The following is a 20,639-nucleotide window of genomic DNA, read 5'->3' on the forward strand; positions in this document are numbered from 1 at the left end:
CTACCCTTCTGTGTACTTTGCTGAGGACAGTGGCTCTAGATAAATCTTCCCATGGCAAGACACACTTGGCCTCTGGGTACAGTCACATGTCGCTGGAGGTCTGGGGTCATCCATCAGGGCTCTTGCAAGGGTAGGACAGCTGGCACCTGGAAGAGAAATCAGCTCTACAAGTTACAGGCAGGTGGCCCAGCAAAGCAGAGAGGCTACTGCAAACATTCCATCTCCTCTTTAAAAACAGTAGGAAGGAAAGAAAGGGCTCCTTTACCTGGAAGAGAGAAATCTGGATGTTTGGGCAGCAGCCCTTCATGCTGCAAAACTGGGGGAGAAGGAAGAGGAGAAGGTGGTGTGGACTTGACTCCATATATTCTAAAGTAGGAACAAAAATCATAGAGTTATTTTTTTATTAATAATAAAAATAAATATAGTCTATACAGTTCCCTATGAGCACGGTATGTTTATTTCTAATCTTTACCATTTATGCTAAAGGTAAGGATTATAATCTCCATTTTACAGAAGGGAAAACTGAGGCCACAAGAGACTTTTTCTTCCGCATCCTTGAGCCTTACCTTGCTGCCAGGACAGGGGGCCCTATTGGTTTTCTCTCCCATCCTCTCCCTACAAACCAGCAAAGACCAGAAGCAGGCCTTTTGGAGATTGCTAGGCACTGGTGGGGAGCGGAGGGTGGCTACTTACTGGGAAGGTCATACAATTACAAACACAGCCCCTTCTGTAAAACAATCAGACACAAAAATAGGCCCCAGTGCTGGGCTGGGGGCTTCTGGAAACCCCTGACCTAAGATCTGCTCTGCCCCCGGTTGCTACCTGTGGTTACAACCCAAGCAGGACTTACTCTTCATACGGTTTCAGGTGCGCTCTCTTGGCCTGCTCCACGAGGTTCAGGAAGTCCCTGTAGCAGTTTCTGGCCATGACGGTGTACCGGGTGGCACAGCCTAATTCAGTGACCCTGGCTCTCGGCAGGTAGCCCGCCCAGCCAGGGATCGGGGGCTCCTGCAGCGGTTTCTTTATGTATTTGCATTCTGTAAAAAGATGCCACGCTTCCTGAGGGCTTCGGGAAGCCACACAGTGAGTGGGGCAGTGCTCCCAAGTTAGCGGGCACCCCAGCAACGAGCCCTGGGTAAATCCCTAGGTCTCTGGATGCAACAGGGCCCGCGGCCACTGGTTGGTCGATTCTGTGTGCCCAGAACCCAGATCGGGCTTTACACACGCTCTCGTTTCATTCTCTCACAAAGCGCAAGAAGGTGGTGCCGTTATTACCCACACTTTATGGAGGAGGATACGGAAACCTTAGAGAGGTAAAGAGAGACTTGGCCAAGGTCACACAGCAAGGAAGTGGTAGGGCCAGGATTCAAACCCGCGTCGGTCTGAGTCCCAAGTTCTTGCTCTTAAACAGATCCTGCTTTCTTCTCAGATTAATAAAAAAGCTTCAGACATTGCTCTTTGACAGTTTAAATAAGGTAATCAAGAAAAGCGTGTGGGGCGGGGGGAGGACGTAGCTCAGTGGTAGAGCGCGTGCTTAGCATGCACAATGTCCTGGGTTCAATCCCCAGTACCTGCATCAGTACCTCCATTAAAATAAATAAATAAATACCTAATTCTCCCTCCCCTGCAAAAAAAAGAGAAGCATGCAGGTCAGGAAAAAGCACAGCAGACTCGGTGCTGGCTGGCTGACCAACAACTTCATATTTGTAAGATAAAAGATTACTGCCCCATCTGCCTCCTCCAGCTGCTGTGAGAATTGAAACGGGCTACTGAGTCCCAGAACCTCAGAGCTAGAAGGCACGCAAAGGAGTGCCTAGTCCATCCTTCCCTGTGCTGGATGAAGGAACTGTAGCTCAGAGAGGTGAAGCAACCCACACTAGGTCACACAGCAAACAGTCACAGAGCTGGGCTAAATCCAAAACTCTTAGGCAGATGTTCCTTGTAATGGCTTGGAAACTTCTAAAGCACGAGAAACATGTGAGTTAGCCTGTGTTCTTGAAAAGTCCCCAGTTACAGTAATAATAATAACGGCAATCAGTCCATTCCTTTTCCTATAGGCCTTTAGATCTTAAAGACGGTCTAGGACAAATCATTGTTGTGATTATGAACCTGATATAATCTTATCATCAGTTGTTTTTGTCAGTGTTACTGTGGTTGTTGTTCCCTGCAAAACCCCTTCCCACCCAGCTAGCAGCTGGAGGAGCTCTCTTAGACAAGGGACACTACCTCTCAAAGCCTCACTGCCTCCAACTCTAAAGTGGGAATAACAGTATCAACCTCATGGCTGGAATGAAATAACAGTGCTGGCACAGAGAAAGCAACTAAAAGGCAGGACCTACTGAGAAAACAGCTGATAACGGAACCTGTGTGATGATTGCCCAGGGGCTTTAGGACCCTGCACTCTCCTCCCCACCTGTCTCCCTCTCCCCCTGGAAATGATTCTTTCTCCCTTTAAGAAGCAAAGCCTTTCCATTTCCGGTCAAGATGGTGGAGTGGCAGGGCCACGAGCTTGCCTCTCCTTGCGACTACAACGAAACCACAACTGACTGCTAAACAACCATTGAAAAAAAGACTGGAACCTAGCGAAAAGATCCTCTGCAACTGGAAGCATAAAGAGGGAACCACAGCAGGAAGGTAGGAGCGGCGTGCTTGTGATATATTTGGGCCCTGTACCCCCGATACCCACAAGCTGAAGATTAGTTAAGTCTCAGAGGCCCTCCCATGGGAGTGAGAGCTCTAAGCCCCATGTCAGGCTCCCCGGCTCGGGTCCCAGCATTGGGAGGAGAAGGAGACCCCAGGACATCTGGTTTTGAAGGCCAGGGGGGCTTGGTGCCAGGAGCCCCATGGGACTGGGGGAAACGGAGACTCCATTCGCTTGGGAAGCGCACACTCGCGTGCGCCAGGTCCAAGGGCAGAGGCCGTGATTTCATAGGAAGCTGGGCCAGGCCTGCTTGCTGGATTTGGAGGGTCTTCTGGGGGCTTGGGGGACAGCTGCGGCTCACTCAGGGGACATAAAAGCTCGTGGTGGATATTCTAGGAGTGTTAATCTTCATGAGTTTTCCTGGAGGCTGGTATCTTAATTGGATCATTAGCACCAAGACCTAGCCCCTCCCAACAGTCTGTAGGGAAGCCTCAGGCCAAACGACCTACAGGTTGGGAACACAGCCCCACCCATCAGCACACTTCCTAAGTCACAAAGGCCTCTAGACACAGTCCTACCCACCAGAGGTCCAGGACCAAGCTTCACCCAGCAGTGGGCAGGCACTGGCTCCCCCTGCCAGGAAACCTGCATAAACCTCTAGTCCAGACTCATCCACCAGGGGCAGATACTAGAAATAAGAAAACAACAATCCCAAAGCCTGTGGAAGGAATTCACAAACATGTAGAAAGATAGACGATATGAGGCGGCCAAGGAATATCTCCCAGGCCACGGCACAAGGTAAAATCCCAGAAGAAGAAATAAGCGATGAGGAGATAGGTAATTTATCTGAGAAAGAGTTTAAAGTAATGATGGCCAAGATGTTCAGAGAACTCAAGAGGAGTATAGATGCACAAAGCGAAGTTGTTAGCAAGGAGTTGGAAAATATAAAGACTACCCAAACAGAGTTGAAGAATAAAATCACTGAAATGAATAACACACTAGAAGGAACAAAGAATAGACTAAATGAGGCAGAAGAACGGATCAGTGAGCTAGAAGACAGATTAGTGGAAATCACTACTGAAGAACAGAAAAAAGAAAAAAGAATAAAAAGAAATGAGGATAGTTTAAGAGAACTCTGGGACAAAATGAAGTGCACTTATATTTGCATTATAGGGGTCCCAGAAAGAAACGAGAGAGAGAAAGGACCTGAGAAAAGTTTTGGAAAGATAATCACTGAAAACTTCCCAAACTTGGGAAGGAAAACAGTCACCCAAGTTCAGGAAGCACAGAGAGTAGTACCACACAGGATCTACCCAGAGGAACACACCAAGACACATAGAAATCAAACTGACAAAAATCAAGGATAAGGAGAAAATATTAAAATTAGCAAGAGAAAAGCAACAAGTAATATACAAGGGAACTCCCATAAGGTTATCAGCTGATTTTTCAGCAGAAACTCTACAGAAGGGAGTGGCACAATATATTTAAAGTGATGAAAGGGGAAAACTTACAACCAAGAATACTCTGTCCAGCAAGGCTTTCGTTCAGACTTGATGGAGAAATCAAAAGCTTCACAGGTAAACAAAAGCTAAAAGACTTCAGCACCACCAAACCAGCTTTACAACAAATGTTCAAGGACCTTCTCTAGGCATCAAACCATAAGAAAAGAGAACAAAAATTCCAATTTGCACTGACGCCTGTGGGGTTTAGAAGTGGGCTGGACCCTGTGCTCTCTCTCAGTGGCAGCTCAGCAAATCTGTCAGGCCCTGGGCTTGGTCCCAGGGGCGAAGGGAGGCTGGTTTCCGGGGGTCAGTACCCAGACTCAGGGGGTGGTACTGCCGGTGGTACTGGTGCAGCGCGCGCAGGACCGTCTCCTCCGAGCAGACGGGCTTCAGTTTCCGGGCAGTGGCCACCGAGCAGCGAAATTCCTCCAGCTGGTCTTTATATCGCTGTGTGTTCTCCTGGAAGATTTTCAGACAGGGCGACATGTCATCCTCACCGGAGGTTCCCTGGCAGCTAAGGTAGGGCACGAAGCCTGCAAGAGACAGGACATCACCACCTTCAGTGAGGGATTCAGAACCTGCCCCAATGCCCCAGAATCTCACCCACCCCTTGCCATTTCTTCCTTGGCCAACAACCCTGCATTTTCCCAAAGGCCTTTAATACAAGCTGTGCCGTTGTTTCCACAGCTGCTGGGACCCCCCAAGGCCACAAAAAAAAAAAAAAAAAGACCTTGGAGCTGGGGAGAGAATATTCTTTGATAGCAAAGCCCCCGATGTCAGTCCGAACAGCAAGCAGGGAGAGCATTTAATGGGCCAAAATGATAGTCTGAGGAGTAACTGAAATTATTCATCTTTTTAGAGAGAAAGCTTATTTTCCTTGACGCTTCCCAAATGCAATTTGGGATCTTTCTTGTCGGGCCATCTGGAAATCGCGGGCTTATTAAAAGCAGAGACCTATTACACGCAAAGGTAAATTCATTATCTGTGAGATCCACCCCAGCACAATTTTTCACCATTTCCCACAAAATCACAGATAATCATTACAATTAGTATGAGTAAAACACAACTATTTATTTAAACTGCATGCTGAATCCTAAGTGCTACAATATTGTCACAATAAGACCATTTTTAAAAGAGCAAAGGAGGAAAAACTGGCTAAGAATTTGGTTTTAAACTGCAAATAAATAAAGAAGTCTCACTATTGAAGCCCAACAAGGGAAGGCCCTTGTCCCCAGGTAAGAAAACCTGGCCCCAGGGTTGAAAGCAGCAACCCCACCCCCTGAACCTGGAAGAAGCCTCTTCTGGAAGAATCCAGTCTGAGACTGGTCTTGGCAGAGTTGAAAGTCTTTCAACCACAATCCAGTCTCCTCAACCCTCAGGCAATCAAAAGACTTGCTAATATTATAGAGGAGACCGTGAAAACCCAGGGGCCCTGCCACAGTGGTTTCTTCTCCATTAGGGTCTACTTTGATCTGCATAGATTTCATTTGAGTGTGTATATTCACACACGCATAGGAATACAGGCTACCTTTACTGAGTCTTGCTAAGGGCCAAGATATTTAAAATAAGTTATCTATGTGGCTCCTTTAATCCTCACAAAAATCTTACAGGGAATCTGTCACTACCCCATGTAGCGGGTAGAACTGATAGATTTATCCAAATAGATCTACCCAAGGGCGTCAGCTTATTCACTATGTCTATCCCGGTCCAAATGCATATAACGTACATTAATTAAGCCCTTCCTGCATACCAGGCCATGTCCTGGGAGATTTGGCCTAAGTTGTGTCTCTCCATTGATCAGAACCCGGTTATCAGTCATCTTCAGCAATGGAGCGCTTTCAACAAGTGTCTTAAAAGCTGAGGTGCCTGCACTGGTCCAATCAGCCGGACAGACACGGACAGTGGGCCGAGGGAGGGACAGCGATCAGGACTGTGGTTCTCCTGCAGGGCACATCACCACTTACCACTGTAGCCTGGTGTGACCGGCAGCTGTCTCATGAAGGTCTTGGAAGACTTCATGATTTTGCTCTCTGCTATTGAAGAGAAGAGGGAATGAAACTGTCTCATCAGATGTCCTTGCCTCTAGAACTCACCGAACGTGTGCTGCAGGCCCTGGGAGTCCAATGACCTTGCCAGCAGGTCGGGACAGAGAGAAATCTCTGCCATCCTCACAAAATCAGCAGACACAGCTGGTTTCCGTTAGAGAGCCAGCGGCCTGACAGCAAGGGGCATCGCCTTTTACATGAACCCGGATGACAGCTGTGCAGATCACCACCCACCAGTGTCTCTCTTCCCCTGGGCCCCGACCCCTTTCACCCAACCTGTCATCCATCCATTCAACTACTATGAACAGGCACACACTACGGCCACCAACTACGATAGAATACTAAAGAATACAAAGATGAGCAAGACCCAGGAGTCACCCACCCCCAACAGGTCAGGCTCACGAACCTCAGAGGGGACGAGATAATGCACCCTCACCCCCAGGGCCTTTCTTCATCCAGGTGGAATCAGGTTGCAGTGGTGGTTTTTGCTGCCCCCAGCCCCAGCACCACCCTCAGGACATCTGGCAGTGTCTAGAGATATTTCTGGTTGTCACAACTGGGGGATGGGGTGCTGCTTGCCATCTAGTGAGTGGAGGCCAAGGATGCTGATAAACATCCAAGACACAGGACAGCCCCACAACAAAGAATTAGTGTAAGGTGTGGCTGGAAGGGATGAGAAGTCCCAAAGGCTGGAATGGTGTCCGAGATCGGTGAGCAGAGGGTGGCGGGGCGGGGGAACCACACAGCATTAGTTTATGTGGATGCTGTCTCCCAAGCCAGACCCCTTACCCCTTCCAGGATCCCGAAAATGGGCCAGGTCTTGTATCTGGCATCTGTAGATGTGCCAAGTCCTACCCTGCCAAGCCAGTACATCTCTCAAAAGTGATGCCCTGGCGGCCAGGACAGGAGGACTCAGGGGTGGTGCAGAGGGCCTCATTCAGGGTTTAGTCAGCAGTGATGGGAATTTTTTAAAGGGTTCAGACATTTGAAGAACACCTGCTATGATACGGTTGAAGGCGGGACTGCATTCTTATTAAATCCTCACAGCCGCCCTAAGGGTTAGTTTCTATTTGTCCCCATTTTACAGGTTGTAAAATAAGGCACTTGTTTGAAGGTTCTTGCATCCAAGGAGGTATGAATGGAAGATCTCTAAACTCTGAGTTGTGTTGCCCAAACATTGTGTTGCCCAAAAGTTTGCTGCTGGGGAGGGGACGGCAACAGGTTGTACTGGCTGGGCGGCTGTGGCTCCCAGCCTGGCTGTGGGCCCTGGCCCCAGGGGCCTGCCTGGAGGAGGCGTAGAAGAGCATGGAGAGGAGGCCTCCAGGGGATGAGGCCAGGGGAGCTGGTCAGAAAGCGTGGACACGCCCCAACACCTCCGCCCCACCCCCCACCACCTCCGTCCCACCCCCCATCTCCTCCCTCCCTCCCCTAAACCCCGTGTTGCTCACCTGGGTGGCCTGGATCCCACCCACGGGACCTCCTGCCTGCCCCTCCCCTCCACCGGACCTCGCAGGCTCCCCGCCTTTGTGAGCTCACTTGGCCCGCGGGGGAGGGGGAGGGGGAGGGGAAGGGGCGGGGTCGGAGCCCCAGACTGCCTCTCCTCCTCCTCACCTGACTAGGAGCCCGGGATCCGTGTGCCAGAGGGGGCCAGTGAACCCCAGTGAATGTGGGGCACTTCCTCCTGCCTGCACCTCACTCAGGGTCGGCCCATGGGGTGAAATCTAGGGATTTGCCCAGCAATTATCTGGCCTCTGAAGCTGTTCTCTGTTCATGGTATCCCCAGCCGTTCTGGTGGTCCCTCTGGGTCTGGAAACTGGGGAGAGGGGTACTGAAGAGGTCTAGGTTAGAGCTGCCTTTTCTGATATTGACTCTGGGGAGACCTGGGTTGGGGCCAGGAGGTCTCTGGGACGAGGAGAGGATTGGTGGGAACAGACCTTCTTCCTGGGCCGGGAACAGCCTGGGAAGGAAGCAGAGGCCTGGGTGGGTGGCAGCTCCCCTCAAGCATCTCACACCCCTGCGCTCCTAGCCTTGTGTCTCTTACCAGGAAAGACAAATTTCCAGATGGTCCACACAGGTAACCGGGCAGAAGGGGACAAAGCACTGAAATAAAGGAGGGGATGTGGGGAAAGTGGAGCCATACTCCTCCCAACGGCCTCATTTTATGGGAGCTGAGCTTTCATCTCACTGGACTGAAACCACCACGCCCACTGCGTGACCCAGACCAAGGGACTGAGTGGCCTTTACAGACGGCTAGTTCCAGCCGCTCCCTGTCCAGGGAAGGAAAGGGAGGCCAGACTGCCTGCTGGCCCTACGTTCTAGTATGTTTTCTTGTTTGACTGCACCTCCCAGCCTGCCCCTGGGAACTGATCCTCAGATGAAAGCCATTTAGGAAGAACACATTAATACCACCCTCAGAGTCCTAGGACCCACCTCAGACTATTCAGAAGCTTCTAGAGCCAACTCTGCAGGGTGACCCCAACATAGAGCCTGGAACAAACCCAAGACCCTAGATGCAGCAGCCAGTTTGGCCAGACTGTAGCTTTCTGCTTTTTTATATGAACTTCGCTTGAGTGCAGTGGAGTTGTCAATGGTTACCCTGGCCCATCTGCCTTCCCTCTAGCAGGACCGACTGCTGTCTTTAGCTTCGGGGAAAAGGGGGCTCGTAGACATCACGTTGATGGAGGCTTGGTTCCCAGTGAACCAAGGAGCCAGTCTTGTTGGAATGAAAGTTAATAAAGCTTGCAACACCTAGGAAAGGACCTGAAAATCAGTTTCCATCTGGGATGAGGTAAAGGGGGAGGTCAGTGATGATGCATGTATAATTCCATTTACAAATTCAGAGTGCAAAAAAAAAAAAAATAGTCTAGGCCACATGAGAGTCAGAATTTTGCTTTATTAGATATCTGTGAAGACAGTGTGCAGACACAATCAAATTGTGACCTGCTGCAAAGTTCTGTGAAGTCTGAATTTTATCTTGTAGTGAACAAGACCCCAGTGGCTGATATTTTTGAATATAGTTCCATATTCCAAGCAGATGAGAGATGCGACGTGATGGCCAACAACTTTAATACTAGTCATCCTCTTAAGCCATTTCCCAGCATAAATATGCAGCTTAATCACAGCTATTTCATCTCTACAATGTGAAATTCGATCTTCAACTAATACTGCATTTTGACTCCTGTTTATATGGGTGCATGCGATTCTTTGCCACCCTGGCAATTAACCAGACCTGGGCTCTAAAAGCTAAACTTGATCTAAATAACATTCTAGGGGTAGGGCAAGGCTCTGTAATCTGGACTCATCTTAGCCATCAGTCTGCAAAAACACATATATGTCTCCTCTTTCCTATCTTGTCTGTCTGTCACTTGTCTGTCATTCACATTTATTAATGCCTGCTGTGTACAGAAAGGGCAGTTACAAAGGATATCCTTTGACAGTTCTGCTTCCAAGAAACTTGAACCTCAGATAATATGCCAGGGACAACTGAGTAATGGGTCAGGACAACAGGCCTTTTAGAAACTTTCTAAGATTAGAAAATGTGTCCAAGTGTACTTATCCGGTGCTTTTATTCTAGAATATTTCTGTGTGGGTAGGGGGAAGGGAAGGAGGGATGGATTTGAGGGTTCCCTCTAGGAAGTTTGACTCTTAGGGCTGCGTCTCTGGGGCCAGAAGAAAGTCCAGTAAAATCATCACCCCCTCTCCATCATCTGTTTGCCAACACTGCAAACTTCAACTAGCTCATTTAAGAGAAATAGTAGACAAGGAGCCATTCTTACTGCAAGATGGGAAAGGCCTTACATTAGCCAAAAAAAGGGCTTGACTGTACTACTCACACTCACACTTAATCCAGTAGGAAAGCTGGATTTGTGTACCGCTAGATTCCTTCCTTTGATTTTCTGGTGTCCTGAAAACATCACACTTTGCCCTCAGAGTGACTGCTTTGCCCCACAAGGAGAGGTTGGCAACCCTGCAGGGACACACAGTTTTTGCAGGTGTTTCTGCACAGCCGCACTGCTGACAGAACCAGAACGTTCAGCTCTCAGAGACTGGACAGGAGAATCGGTCATTATGCTCCTTTAAATATCAACTGTGAACCTCTGGGAAGGATGTGCGTGTCGAAAGGTCTGATGAAGCTTTGATCCAGCTGGTCTCTGTCTTCAGAGTATCTGACCCCAGGCACCTCTGTCTACTGCTCAGTCTTACCTACACAGTCCTTAGCTTAGCATCAGTACAAATAGACGATGTGTAAGCACGATTAAGAAATGAGACCGTGGAAAATTAAAGGCGGCAATGTCATCAACAAAATCCAAAGAGCATTTTCCCTTTTTTTTTAAACAAGAAGAGCACATTGTAGAAATAAAGATTCTGTACAATTTTTTTAATATTGTATGTACATAAAATTATATTACTTATAACTAAATTGAAAAGTCTTATTTGTAGAGTATGGCTGGCAACACCAAAGAAAGAACATTTAGCTTTGGAAGCAGAGCAGGCAGCAGGAGAACCCTAGCGCACACACCTTTGGGCCTGGATGCGACACCCCGCCCCTCGGTATGTGACTAGCATTCTCTAGTTCTGTGGTGTGTTCGTGTTTCACATTCTAGTAGGGAATTCTGCAGCAAGCGTTGTGAAAATGAAATTGGAAATGCTATTTAAAATCTGCATATGATAATGAGCTGTGATAATGGGGTGGTGAATCAAACTTGCATTTGATGTTAGTGGCTCATCCTCCCCTCAGCCATTATGCGTGCCTCTGGTGATTTAAAATAGGAATGAACTCCAGCAGGTGGAAAAGACAGCTTTGAACAGATCAGACGGGCTGTGAGTCAGACTCTGGATTCTTTTTCCTCAGTTGGTTCCTGAATGACGGAGAGGGCTGGCTTTGCAAGTGCCCCATTTCTTAGGTTGCCTTTCTTCCAGTCTTTTTCCTCCGCAGGCCTTTCCTGTGAGGGTTAAAAGTGCCACCCCCAAGCCAGGTGGAGCCCCGGCCCCACTCACCAGAGGGCAAGGTGTGGGATGACAGCTCTCCATTTGTAGACCCTCTCCCTAAGGGAGCCCAACCTGTTAGACCGGAGGCTGCAAGCGCTGATCTGTGCCTCAGCTTCCAAAAAATGTAAAATTAGGAGTTTCCCAATTTTCATTGACCCACAGTCCCCTGTGGTGTTTACTAATAACTGCAGATTTTAGTCCCCCTCTCCAAGATTTGACTTCAGTTCATAAAAGAGGTAGAATCCCGGAACCTGTTTTTAAGAAGCACCCAGGCAGTTCTCACACAGCAGATCCCGCAGATCTGCTTTGAAAAAAAACCTGGCTTAAGTCATCAAATACCAGTCTATGAATTCCTTTAGACAGAATCTTCAATTTTAGTTTAAAAACTGAAGGTTTTAATGAAACATTTCATAGAACAATTCTCTAAGGTATCACCAATGTATTCTAATATATTCTTTCCAAAATGTGGAAATAAATGGTCAAAAATCTTAGGAAGGTGAGGGTGAGCAGAGACGAGGGAGTTAATTTAAAATACGTATGCTTGTCAAGGGGAGGGGCTGTTTCAGCTCCTGGGCTTGGTGATGTGAATGAGGCAAGCTGCAACTTCATTTTCTCACATGGAATCCTACTAAGGTTAACTAGAATTACTTATGAATTTAGAAATCAGGGTTTGGCATTTGGGGAATGATATCACAGCATATAATTTGGGGTATGTCAGTAGCTCAGTATCCGTTTCCCTCGAAGCAAGTTTTTACCTGCTGAAAACTTGAGATGTCAGCTTTCCCACTCACACGAATCCTAGAGGATTAGCTGAGGCTACAGTTACTCTTTCTTTACCGAAACTATTTGGAATTTAAATGATGGGAATCTAAAATAGTGCCCCGTGTAGGCAGTCTTCTCCCACCAGCTAAAAACGCTCCAAGTTCCACTGAATCACCACTTTTAATCACACGATGATGAAAAGAAATTAACTGCAGATGGGTGGTATTTTATATTGACTGTCATCCAAACTAAAAAGTCTCAGACAGAAGACTCTCCTCCTGGCTCAAAGACCTTATTTCAAATCTAGAAAGATCCCAATAGGGCATTCTACTCAAGGGAGATCTGTTCAGACCAAGCCCAATCACTGCTGCGGAAAAGTACTGATTCCCTCGTGGGGTGGGTGTTTCACCACTCTGTACCTATGAACACTAGCCGCTCTCCTGGGATCCTGGGATTGCTTCTTTCCCAGCCTCCATCCTAAATGCCAATAGCTTTTCTGACTCCGGTGTGCCCTCAAAACTCCCTAATTATTTCTAGCCCTGGCTGTTCCCATCTTCCCTGCTGAAATTCTGATGGCTGATGGCAAGGGTCGAGGGCAGGGGAAGAACGGTCAGGGTTGAGGTCAGCAGAGGCGGGTGAGCTGAGTCCACAGGGGCAGGCGACGGGGAGGGCCGGTTAGTAATTTAAGAAGTCGATCCCAACCTTGACACTCTTCGAGGTGGCTATATCAATGGCCGTGGCCTTGATCTCGGTGTCCCCGAACTGCATGAGGGTCTGGATCTCCCTGCGGGCGGGCACGGCGGCCCCGCTGGTCCCCGTGAGGTCCAGGCGGAGCGTGCCGCACTTCTTCACCCCGGGGTCGGTGATGAAGCTCACGTCGTCAAGCTCAGAGCTGTAGATGTTGATGACGATGACCAGCTGGGAGGGCTTGGCCGGGGTGTAGCTCCGCTTGACCAGCTCGCCCAGGGCCACGGACTGGTCGGCAGAGATGAACTTGTCGAAGACGTCGGTGCACCAGCGCGTGCCGTCCTTCACCAGCAGCTTCTCGGGTGGGTGCTTGCCCTCCACGTAGCGGTTCAGCACGCCCACCCCGTAGGTGAGCGGGGACCGGCGCACCTTGATGACCGCAGGGTCCAGGCCGAAGAGGACGGCGCCCTTGAGGATGGTGAGGCCCACGTCCTGGGGGATGATGATGCGGCACTTGTCGCCAAAGGCAGCCTGCACCGCCTGCTGCAGGAGGGGCGCCTCCGCGAAGCCGCCCACCAGGAAGAGGAACTTGACCGTGGACACCTCCGGCTTCTGAAACAGGTCCCCTGAAAGGGAAGAGGGAGGGACAGCCTCCTGTCACCAAAAGCCAAGGGGGACTGGGTGGCCTCAGAATGTGGAGAATGGACGAAACCACTTGGGCCAATTGGAGGACTGACTGAAGTCTGAACTGGTTCAACAGAGTATAGAGCCTGTCTTTTAAAGAAAGGAGGTTTCTACATCGGTATGCTCAGGAATAAAAACCAAAGCTACTGTGAGCATGGAAGCAGCCTAAATGTCCATCAACAGATGACTGGATAAAGAAGCTGTGGTATATTTACACAATGGAATACTACTCAGCCATAAAAAAGAATAAAATAATGCCATTTGCAGCAACATGGAAGGACCTGGAGATGGTCATTCTGAGTGAAGTAAGCCAGAAAGAGAAAAAAAAAACATATATCACTTATATGCAGAATCTTAAAAACAAAAAAGACACACATGAACTTACAGAACAGAAACAGATGTACAGACATAGAGAACAAACTTATGGTTACCAGGGGAGGGAAGGGGGTAGGAAGGGATAATTTGGGAGTTTGAAATTTGCAGATATTAACTACTGTATATAAAATAGATAAACAAGTTTCCACTGTACAGGACAAGAAACTAACTCAATATCTTGTAGTAACCGATAATGAAAAAGTATGAAAATGAGTATGTGTATGTATGACTGAAAGATTGTTGCTGTACACCAGAAATTGTCACAACTTTATAAACTGACTATACTTCAATAAAAAAAGAATGAAAAAAAAAAAAAGCCAAACTAAAGCTACTGCTAAGCAGAAACCCATTTTAACAGCTAGATGGTGATCGTTTTAAGGAGTTCTTTGTTACGTGTAAATGAATACCCCTAATCCTCTCCAAACCTGCAATTCTGTTAACTAAGTCAGGCAGGCTATTAGAAATATTGTTCTTGGGTTTTCATAAAATTCTCATCCCACTGGGTGGGTGCGGGGTGGGAAGTGGATGGAGGGCCTGGGCACTGAAAGAGGTCCCAGGTGAGTCTGTTATGTGTCCCCGGGTGAGGGCCCCTGGGGGAGCAGGTTGACTGCACAGCCAGATTCTGTTTACCCTCTTTGGGAGACCTTTCTTTGGGAGACCTTTACATGACAGTTCTGCCTCCCCAGCAAATATTATGGTTTCTAATTTGTTCTGATAAAGCAGAGACCATCCATTCCCTAAGGCCTGTCATTTGATGATCTGATCCAACTGCTCCAGATCTCCCAGCCCTCTGACTTGAAGTCAAACGGAAAGCCCAGGTGAGGACAGGCTCTCTGCTGCTTTGCAGTACTTGCGGGGAAGGAGCCACAGCCTTCGCCCAGCATCCTCCCCCATACATGCCCAGGCCCTGCCCACTGCTGCTGGGGCCCTGGACTCCCTGCCATCCCGACTTCACACAGACTAGTTGGTAACGCTGGAAAAGTCAGTCCCCATTCTTGGCTGTGCCCCACTGAGTGGTCAAGCCCCGGCTGATCACTTACGGAGATGCTCGATGATGCTGTCGATGGTCGGTTTGAAAAGGGCATTCATGGCGTCTGGACTCATCCTCAGCATCCCCTGCGAGGACCACTTCACAAAATCCACACTGCGGGGGCGGGGCAGAGAAAGAACGACTGTGAGTGTACGCACAATACCAGGCCAACCTGCAGAGTCACGGGCCCTGGCAGGACAGTTGTCATATCTGAGAGGGTAGAAGGGGGGCTGAAAGTCCAAAGAACCCTCAGAAATACCCTAAACCACCAGAAGCTGGACCCTTAGAAATTCAAAAGCTAAGACATAAACTTCTGTTTCTCTTTGCTTTGGGCTATGGCCAACCTTCCCCTTCCTGGGACAGTCGAAGCCAAAGTCTAGTGCAAAAGACAGGGAGATAAAAGAATGTCTCTCCCATAGATGAACACATTCTGAACCCAACAGCCATTGGCTTCCCGTATGTGAAAGGTTCATACAACGTGTCTGCTGCACTGAACATGAGGCTACAAACCCAGAGCCGAGGTTCATCTCCTTCAGCTCCGCAGGCACCTGGCCCATGACAGTGACAGGCCTATTCCTACCAGACGCCCCTCACTGTCCCCATCAAGGGGGCAGCATGTCCAAAGCAGTGGTGAGGAGCAGAACGAGCCCTGGGCAGGGAGTCAGCAATGCTGGGCTCCAAACTGGCCCCTACCACTTAGTAGCCGTGGGACTTAGGGCAAGTTGGCCTACATTTTCTCTGAGCCCTGGTCTTCTCATCTGGAAATTAAGAAGAAAAATAACACTTACCTTACCTCCCTCCCAGGGGTTGTTGTGAAGATCAAGTTAAACACCAGGTCTGTGAAAACACTTTGGAAACTTTCTGGGGCTAAAGGAGTGTATTACAGTGTGTACCCTGCCTGTTCTAACGTTCCAAGGGGCCAAGCAAAGGGCATGTCTGTCCCTGAAGCAAAGCACACACCAGCTGCCTCCTAGCATCACAGTCTAGATGCTGCCAGGTCTCTCAGACCATGACTTCTTTCTGTGGTGTGGAGTAGGGTGACCTAATGGCTGGCTGCAGCCAGTGTCCCCAGTAGGAGAGCTGGCAGCCCCCAAACTGTGCAGGCAAGACATGGGATTCAATTCAGAGCACGTGCCTCTGTGGGGGACCAACGGGGCAGAGAGAGCATCAGCCGAGGGGGAGTTCAGCTAGGACCCTGCTCCAAGATAAGAAGACATGGAATCAAATCTACTTGGTTTCCCACTAAATGTGGCTTCCGAGAAATGGCCGACTGCAGGTCTGGGGTAGGGAACATCCAAGAGGAGCCAGAAGCATCTTCATATACCAGGAGGCAAAGACTGTTAAAGACCACAAATGTCGACCTGAAGAGTCTCCTGCTGGCCAGGATGGTACAATCTGAGCATTAGTAAGGCTCTAACTGCTGTGGTTTAAAATACATCAAATATATTTAATTCTTAATAATACTCCCCTTGTGCTCCCACAAGAGAAAAAAAAATCATTTGTTACTTTGGAGGAGGCTAGGAAATCAACTTTTTTTAAACACGATATTAATGGAAGGAAGGAACCAAGCATTTGTCCTGTCTTTCCTATGTGAAGTGTGTTTCAGGGCAACCAAACTGTTAAGGAGATACAGAGATAAGATTCTCTCTACGGAAGTAGTCTAGCTAATAAATGAAGGAGGAGTGATCGACTGAGGAGATAACCTCAGGCCACTCCCTTGAAATAATGGACCTAAGCAGTGATCAATTAACGTCACAAAAGAAAAAAAACAAGCAAATATTGCGCCCCCTGTGGGATGCAATAGGAAATACTACCACCCATGAAGTAGATTTGCCAAAGACTCAAGCCTGAATTGGATTAAATCTCTAGCTCAGTCTGCCAATTTGTACAAAATACCAGGGGACAGAAGAACACGTTAGTGTGGGCATGCAGTGAGCCAAACCTGGGCTGAAGGAAACTCTGAGACAAACAGTCAGCTTTGTCTTCTAATAGACTGCCAGGAAAAACCAGGAGGGTGAACCTACATGTTAAGCAGGAGTTAAAAGGCTCATCAGATAACTGCTCTGTTCAGCCATCATTTGGATGTTAATGCAAACTGAAAAAAAGATTTAGGCAACAACTGGAAAAATTTTAATGTTAACTGGATGTTTAATAATATTAAAGAATTACTCATTTTAAGTGATAATAGTATTGTGGTTATGAATTTAAATGTATCTCCTTTAGAGATATATACTGACATATTTATGAGTTAGGTGATAATCTGAGATTTGCTTTAAAATAATTGGGGGAGGTGGGGGAGGATTTAGACTGGCCAGGAACTGACAATTCTGGAAGCTAGATAATAGAAATGTTCCACTATAAAAAGATTTTTAGAAACCCTTGCTTTTTGTCTATTATTTTTAAAATACAGCTTTAAAACATCTTGTAAATATGTTCATTTTGCAACAGGCTGAGCTACAAACACTTGCCCTGAGCCAAGTGCAGGACACCCAGACTCCCAGGGGATTCATTTAACAACTGTTTACTGAGTACACTACTATACGTGCACCAGGTCTGCTGGAGACACTGAGTATAAAACAGGGGCCAAAACAGACAAACTTCCTTGCTTTCATAAAGCTTATATTTTTTAGTGCATAAACATAACTAACACACAGATAATACTTTCCAGGACCCAGGCATTGTGTGAAGCATATATGAACTGATTTCATCCTCACAACCCTTTGGGGTAAATGGAATTATCATCCCCATTTTCCAGATGAAAAAAACCGAGAAACAGAGAAGTCGAGTCACTTGCCCAAGGTCACACAGCCAGTGTATAGACTTGGGGCTCAAAGTCCACACCCCCTTCTTCCCTCCTATCAACGCGATCTACCCCCTAGAATGTCCTGAGCCCAACTTGACCCCAGCTCACTTGCTCTTCCTCAAGGCGTGCTCCACGCTGTGCCCCCGGAATTTCTTGTAGTAGTCAATGAAGGAGAAGGGCAGGGTGATGTTCAGCGGGTTAGTTCGGTCTGGGGCCGCCGCCCTTTTGCGAGACTCAAATGCAATCATTAAGTCAACCCAGGCCGCAGGACGCTTGATTTTGAACTGCTCGATAAAATCCTCTCCGAATATTTTACACAGAAGCTTTTCAAATTCATAATCTACTCCTAAGGATCCATAGGGTCCACCTGAGTTCAGAACAAAATGGGAGACCACTATGTTAAAAACGGTCAGAAACGGAACCCAAAGTCGGAGAAAGCCCACGCTGGGTTCTGCTCAAAGCAGCACGAACTTGGACCCCCTCAGCCAGCAGACAGATCTCAGCTCTGTGTTCTCACTTACACTTTAAAACCCTTAGGTTCTTCTCATTCCACGTGGAGAAGCTTTTTCCTACAGAAATCACTCGTCAACAATGTGAGATCAATTACATTTTAAATAAAATCAATGCATTCAGCTAACTGGGAGCACCGTGGTATTCCCACCGAACACTTCCAACCACAGGGTCTGGAAAACCAGTGGACCTCACTCAGTCCCCACCCCCACCAAGAGGAAGAGCCTGTTCTTCCGTTTGGTGATCTTGATCTAAGACCAGGTGTCCTGGGACCTCCCTAGAAAGCTTAGCCACAGCGCTAAATCACAGGTGACAATCAGGTGACAATCAGATCCTTGCAGGACTTTCAGAACCAAACTCCTTTGACCAGGATCTGAAACAGGCTCACTTTATGCCCAAGCCCAAAGTTAGGGTGGATGTGTTTTAAAGAATATTTAACCGCATTTTGCTCTCAGGTTTCACACATGCAATCCTCTACTGCCTAGAGTCACATGTGCTAAGGGCACTGAAAGAAGGAAATGCTGAGGGAAAGCTGAAATGAGAAAGACAGTTCAGGTATGAGAAAAACAGCCATTTTTCTCATTCGCTCAGGCTCACCTGTTGCTTTGTACAGTTCTTTAAGGTGTCCCTCGGGTAACCGTATCTGATGGACTGTCAGGTCTACGGTGCCACCGCCACTGTCCACCACCACATACTTGTCACCTGGTACAAAAACAGCCATCCTTTACACAGACCTCTTGTCCACCACATCCTGGAACAAGCTCGCGAGTGATGACTAGGTGTACCCAGCTAAGCACCATCGACACTTATTAGTACAACGGTTTTGCTAATTAGGGAGTTATTCACAACAGAAGAAAATGAGACAACGTCTGCCCAGAAGTGACGGTTAGCACCGTGATGAAAAATCCAGATGAGTGAGTCTTTTAAGTCTAAAGCATTCATGCTGCTGCATACCTGGCACGTACACATAGACAAGTTAGTGCCAAGTTAATAGCACCATCAAATGACCTGCTGTTTAAAACAAGAATTATTCTGGAACTGGTGTATTCCAGTTCCTATTTTCCTTCTGAAGAGCCTACATGGTTTTAGAACATGCAAAATTACAGCTCTGAAAAGAGCTCTCCCCGGTGAGTGGTCTGAAAACCAACTGATTTGGAACATTTTCCAAAAGTGCAAAAGGAACAAAAGGAATGCATTTTTGCCAGCAGCACGCGCGTGTGTGCGCGCACACACACACACACACACACACACACACAATTCAGCAGGGGCAAAGGACATTCAAGAACGTTACCTTCCTCCAGCTCGGACCAGATTTCTCCTATGACATTCTCCACCAAAAAGGTCCGACTTTGCCGATTACGTCGTATGTGTTCCTTAGCTAGTGACCAAAAGAGAGAAAATAACACCGGATGAGAAAGCATGAAAGAGCGGGCAGCCCCCTGCCGTCGGTGGAGGTAAGAGAGCAGGGGGGGTTTAGGAAGACAACATTTGGTGATACTTGGTCAAAATGATTACGTAAATACAACACAGGGAATGACAAAGCCAGATCTTCCAGAGCAAGTAGCTATTTCCACCAGCCTTCATCTATTCATCTTCCTGGCAGCTTCGGACGGTGCCCTGCTGAAAGCTCACCCTGATGAGATCTCTTCCTTCAGTGACACTTTCAGGGGAACGGGAATAAAATCGGTCAATTCCCTGGCTTTGCTGCCCCAGGAAGGAAGCTGTCTGCCAAGCAGCCTGCAGTGTGCTTGGTTAAATAACTTCACATCAAGGAACTTCGTCCGATAAAAGGAATGTAGGGTATGTTTTCCTAATCAGGATGCTGGACAAACGGGCCCGGAGCCATTTCCAGACCCTGTTGAAGCCAATATGCTCTTCAGCCACAAGGTGGCGCACCCGAACCTGGCAGAGCCCGGCGCCAGGTTTTCCTGCACACCCCGGGTCAGTCTGGCTGTGGTTCGGGGTACTTAGTAGCGGCTTTGGCGTCTCGCTTGGGTATTTCATCTCCTGCAGTCCTCCTGACAGCCCAGTGAGGCCGGTAGGGCACAAATCATCGTCCTATGTTCCGATGAGGAAACCAGGTCAGGGAGGTTAAAGGCCTTGCAGTTCCCACGACTGACTTGCCGCCTTAAATTAACCCTCAGACCCCCGCCCCACTCTGCCTTTGAGATTTAACAATTTAGAGTGAGGTCTGAAAAAGCAGAATACGAAAGTTTAGAGATGGGAAAGGTGCTGTGAGAGAGGATCTGGGAAGCAGCTGAGCACAGCCGCAGTGGGAATTTGGGCAAGTCACTTAACCCCTCTGAGCCTCAGTTTCCTCATCCATAAAATGGGGGCAATAATACTTGGTCTTCGTTTCTCACAGGCAGAGCACGGACCAGTCCTCTGATTCATCCTCAGCACCCAGTGTGACACCAGGCACACGGTAGGTGATAATGAAGACAAAGCACCAAGTATGCGACCGGGAACCCAAGAAATGACCACTACAATGAACGATTAGAGCCGTCCAGGTTTTACAGACAAAGGCTTTGTCCACACTCTCCTCCCCCTCTATCCGCTCTCTGCTTGCCCTCCACCAATTTTTAGTCCCCGGGTGGGTGCTGCTGACTCA

General features: G+C 48.1%; 2 protein-coding genes across 9 annotated transcripts in view; both read right to left on the reverse strand.

The window, feature by feature from the left end:
- SPMIP5 (sperm microtubule inner protein 5) lies at positions 1-6,162 on the reverse strand. The gene is made up of 5 exons (XM_010987209.3): positions 6,108-6,162; positions 4,458-4,676; positions 851-1,037; positions 266-366; positions 1-146 (listed from the first exon to the last, which is right to left on the reverse strand). The coding sequence occupies exons 1-5, from the start codon at positions 6,160-6,162 to the stop codon at positions 1-3; spliced, it is 708 nt and encodes a 235-aa protein (XP_010985511.3).
- Positions 6,163-9,061: 2,899 nt separating this feature from the next.
- Positions 9,062-20,639, reverse strand: part of LOC105095098 (heat shock 70 kDa protein 12A) — a 272,860-nt gene continuing 261,282 nt past the window's right edge. For all 8 annotated transcript variants that reach the window (XM_064488474.1, XM_031461838.2, XM_031461837.2 and 5 more), the window contains 5 exons: positions 19,320-19,406; positions 18,626-18,730; positions 17,627-17,885; positions 14,726-14,829; positions 9,062-13,252 (listed from right to left, as the gene is read on the reverse strand). In XM_064488474.1, coding sequence (XP_064344544.1) covers positions 12,615-13,252; positions 14,726-14,829; positions 17,627-17,885; positions 18,626-18,730; positions 19,320-19,406 — 1,193 coding nt within the window. In that variant the 3' untranslated portion in view covers positions 9,062-12,614. The remainder of the gene's footprint in view (positions 13,253-14,725; positions 14,830-17,626; positions 17,886-18,625; positions 18,731-19,319; positions 19,407-20,639) is intronic.

Source organism: Camelus dromedarius, chromosome 8 (assembly GCF_036321535.1).
Source record: "Camelus dromedarius isolate mCamDro1 chromosome 8, mCamDro1.pat, whole genome shotgun sequence".
Lineage (NCBI taxonomy): Eukaryota > Metazoa > Chordata > Mammalia > Artiodactyla > Camelidae > Camelus > Camelus dromedarius.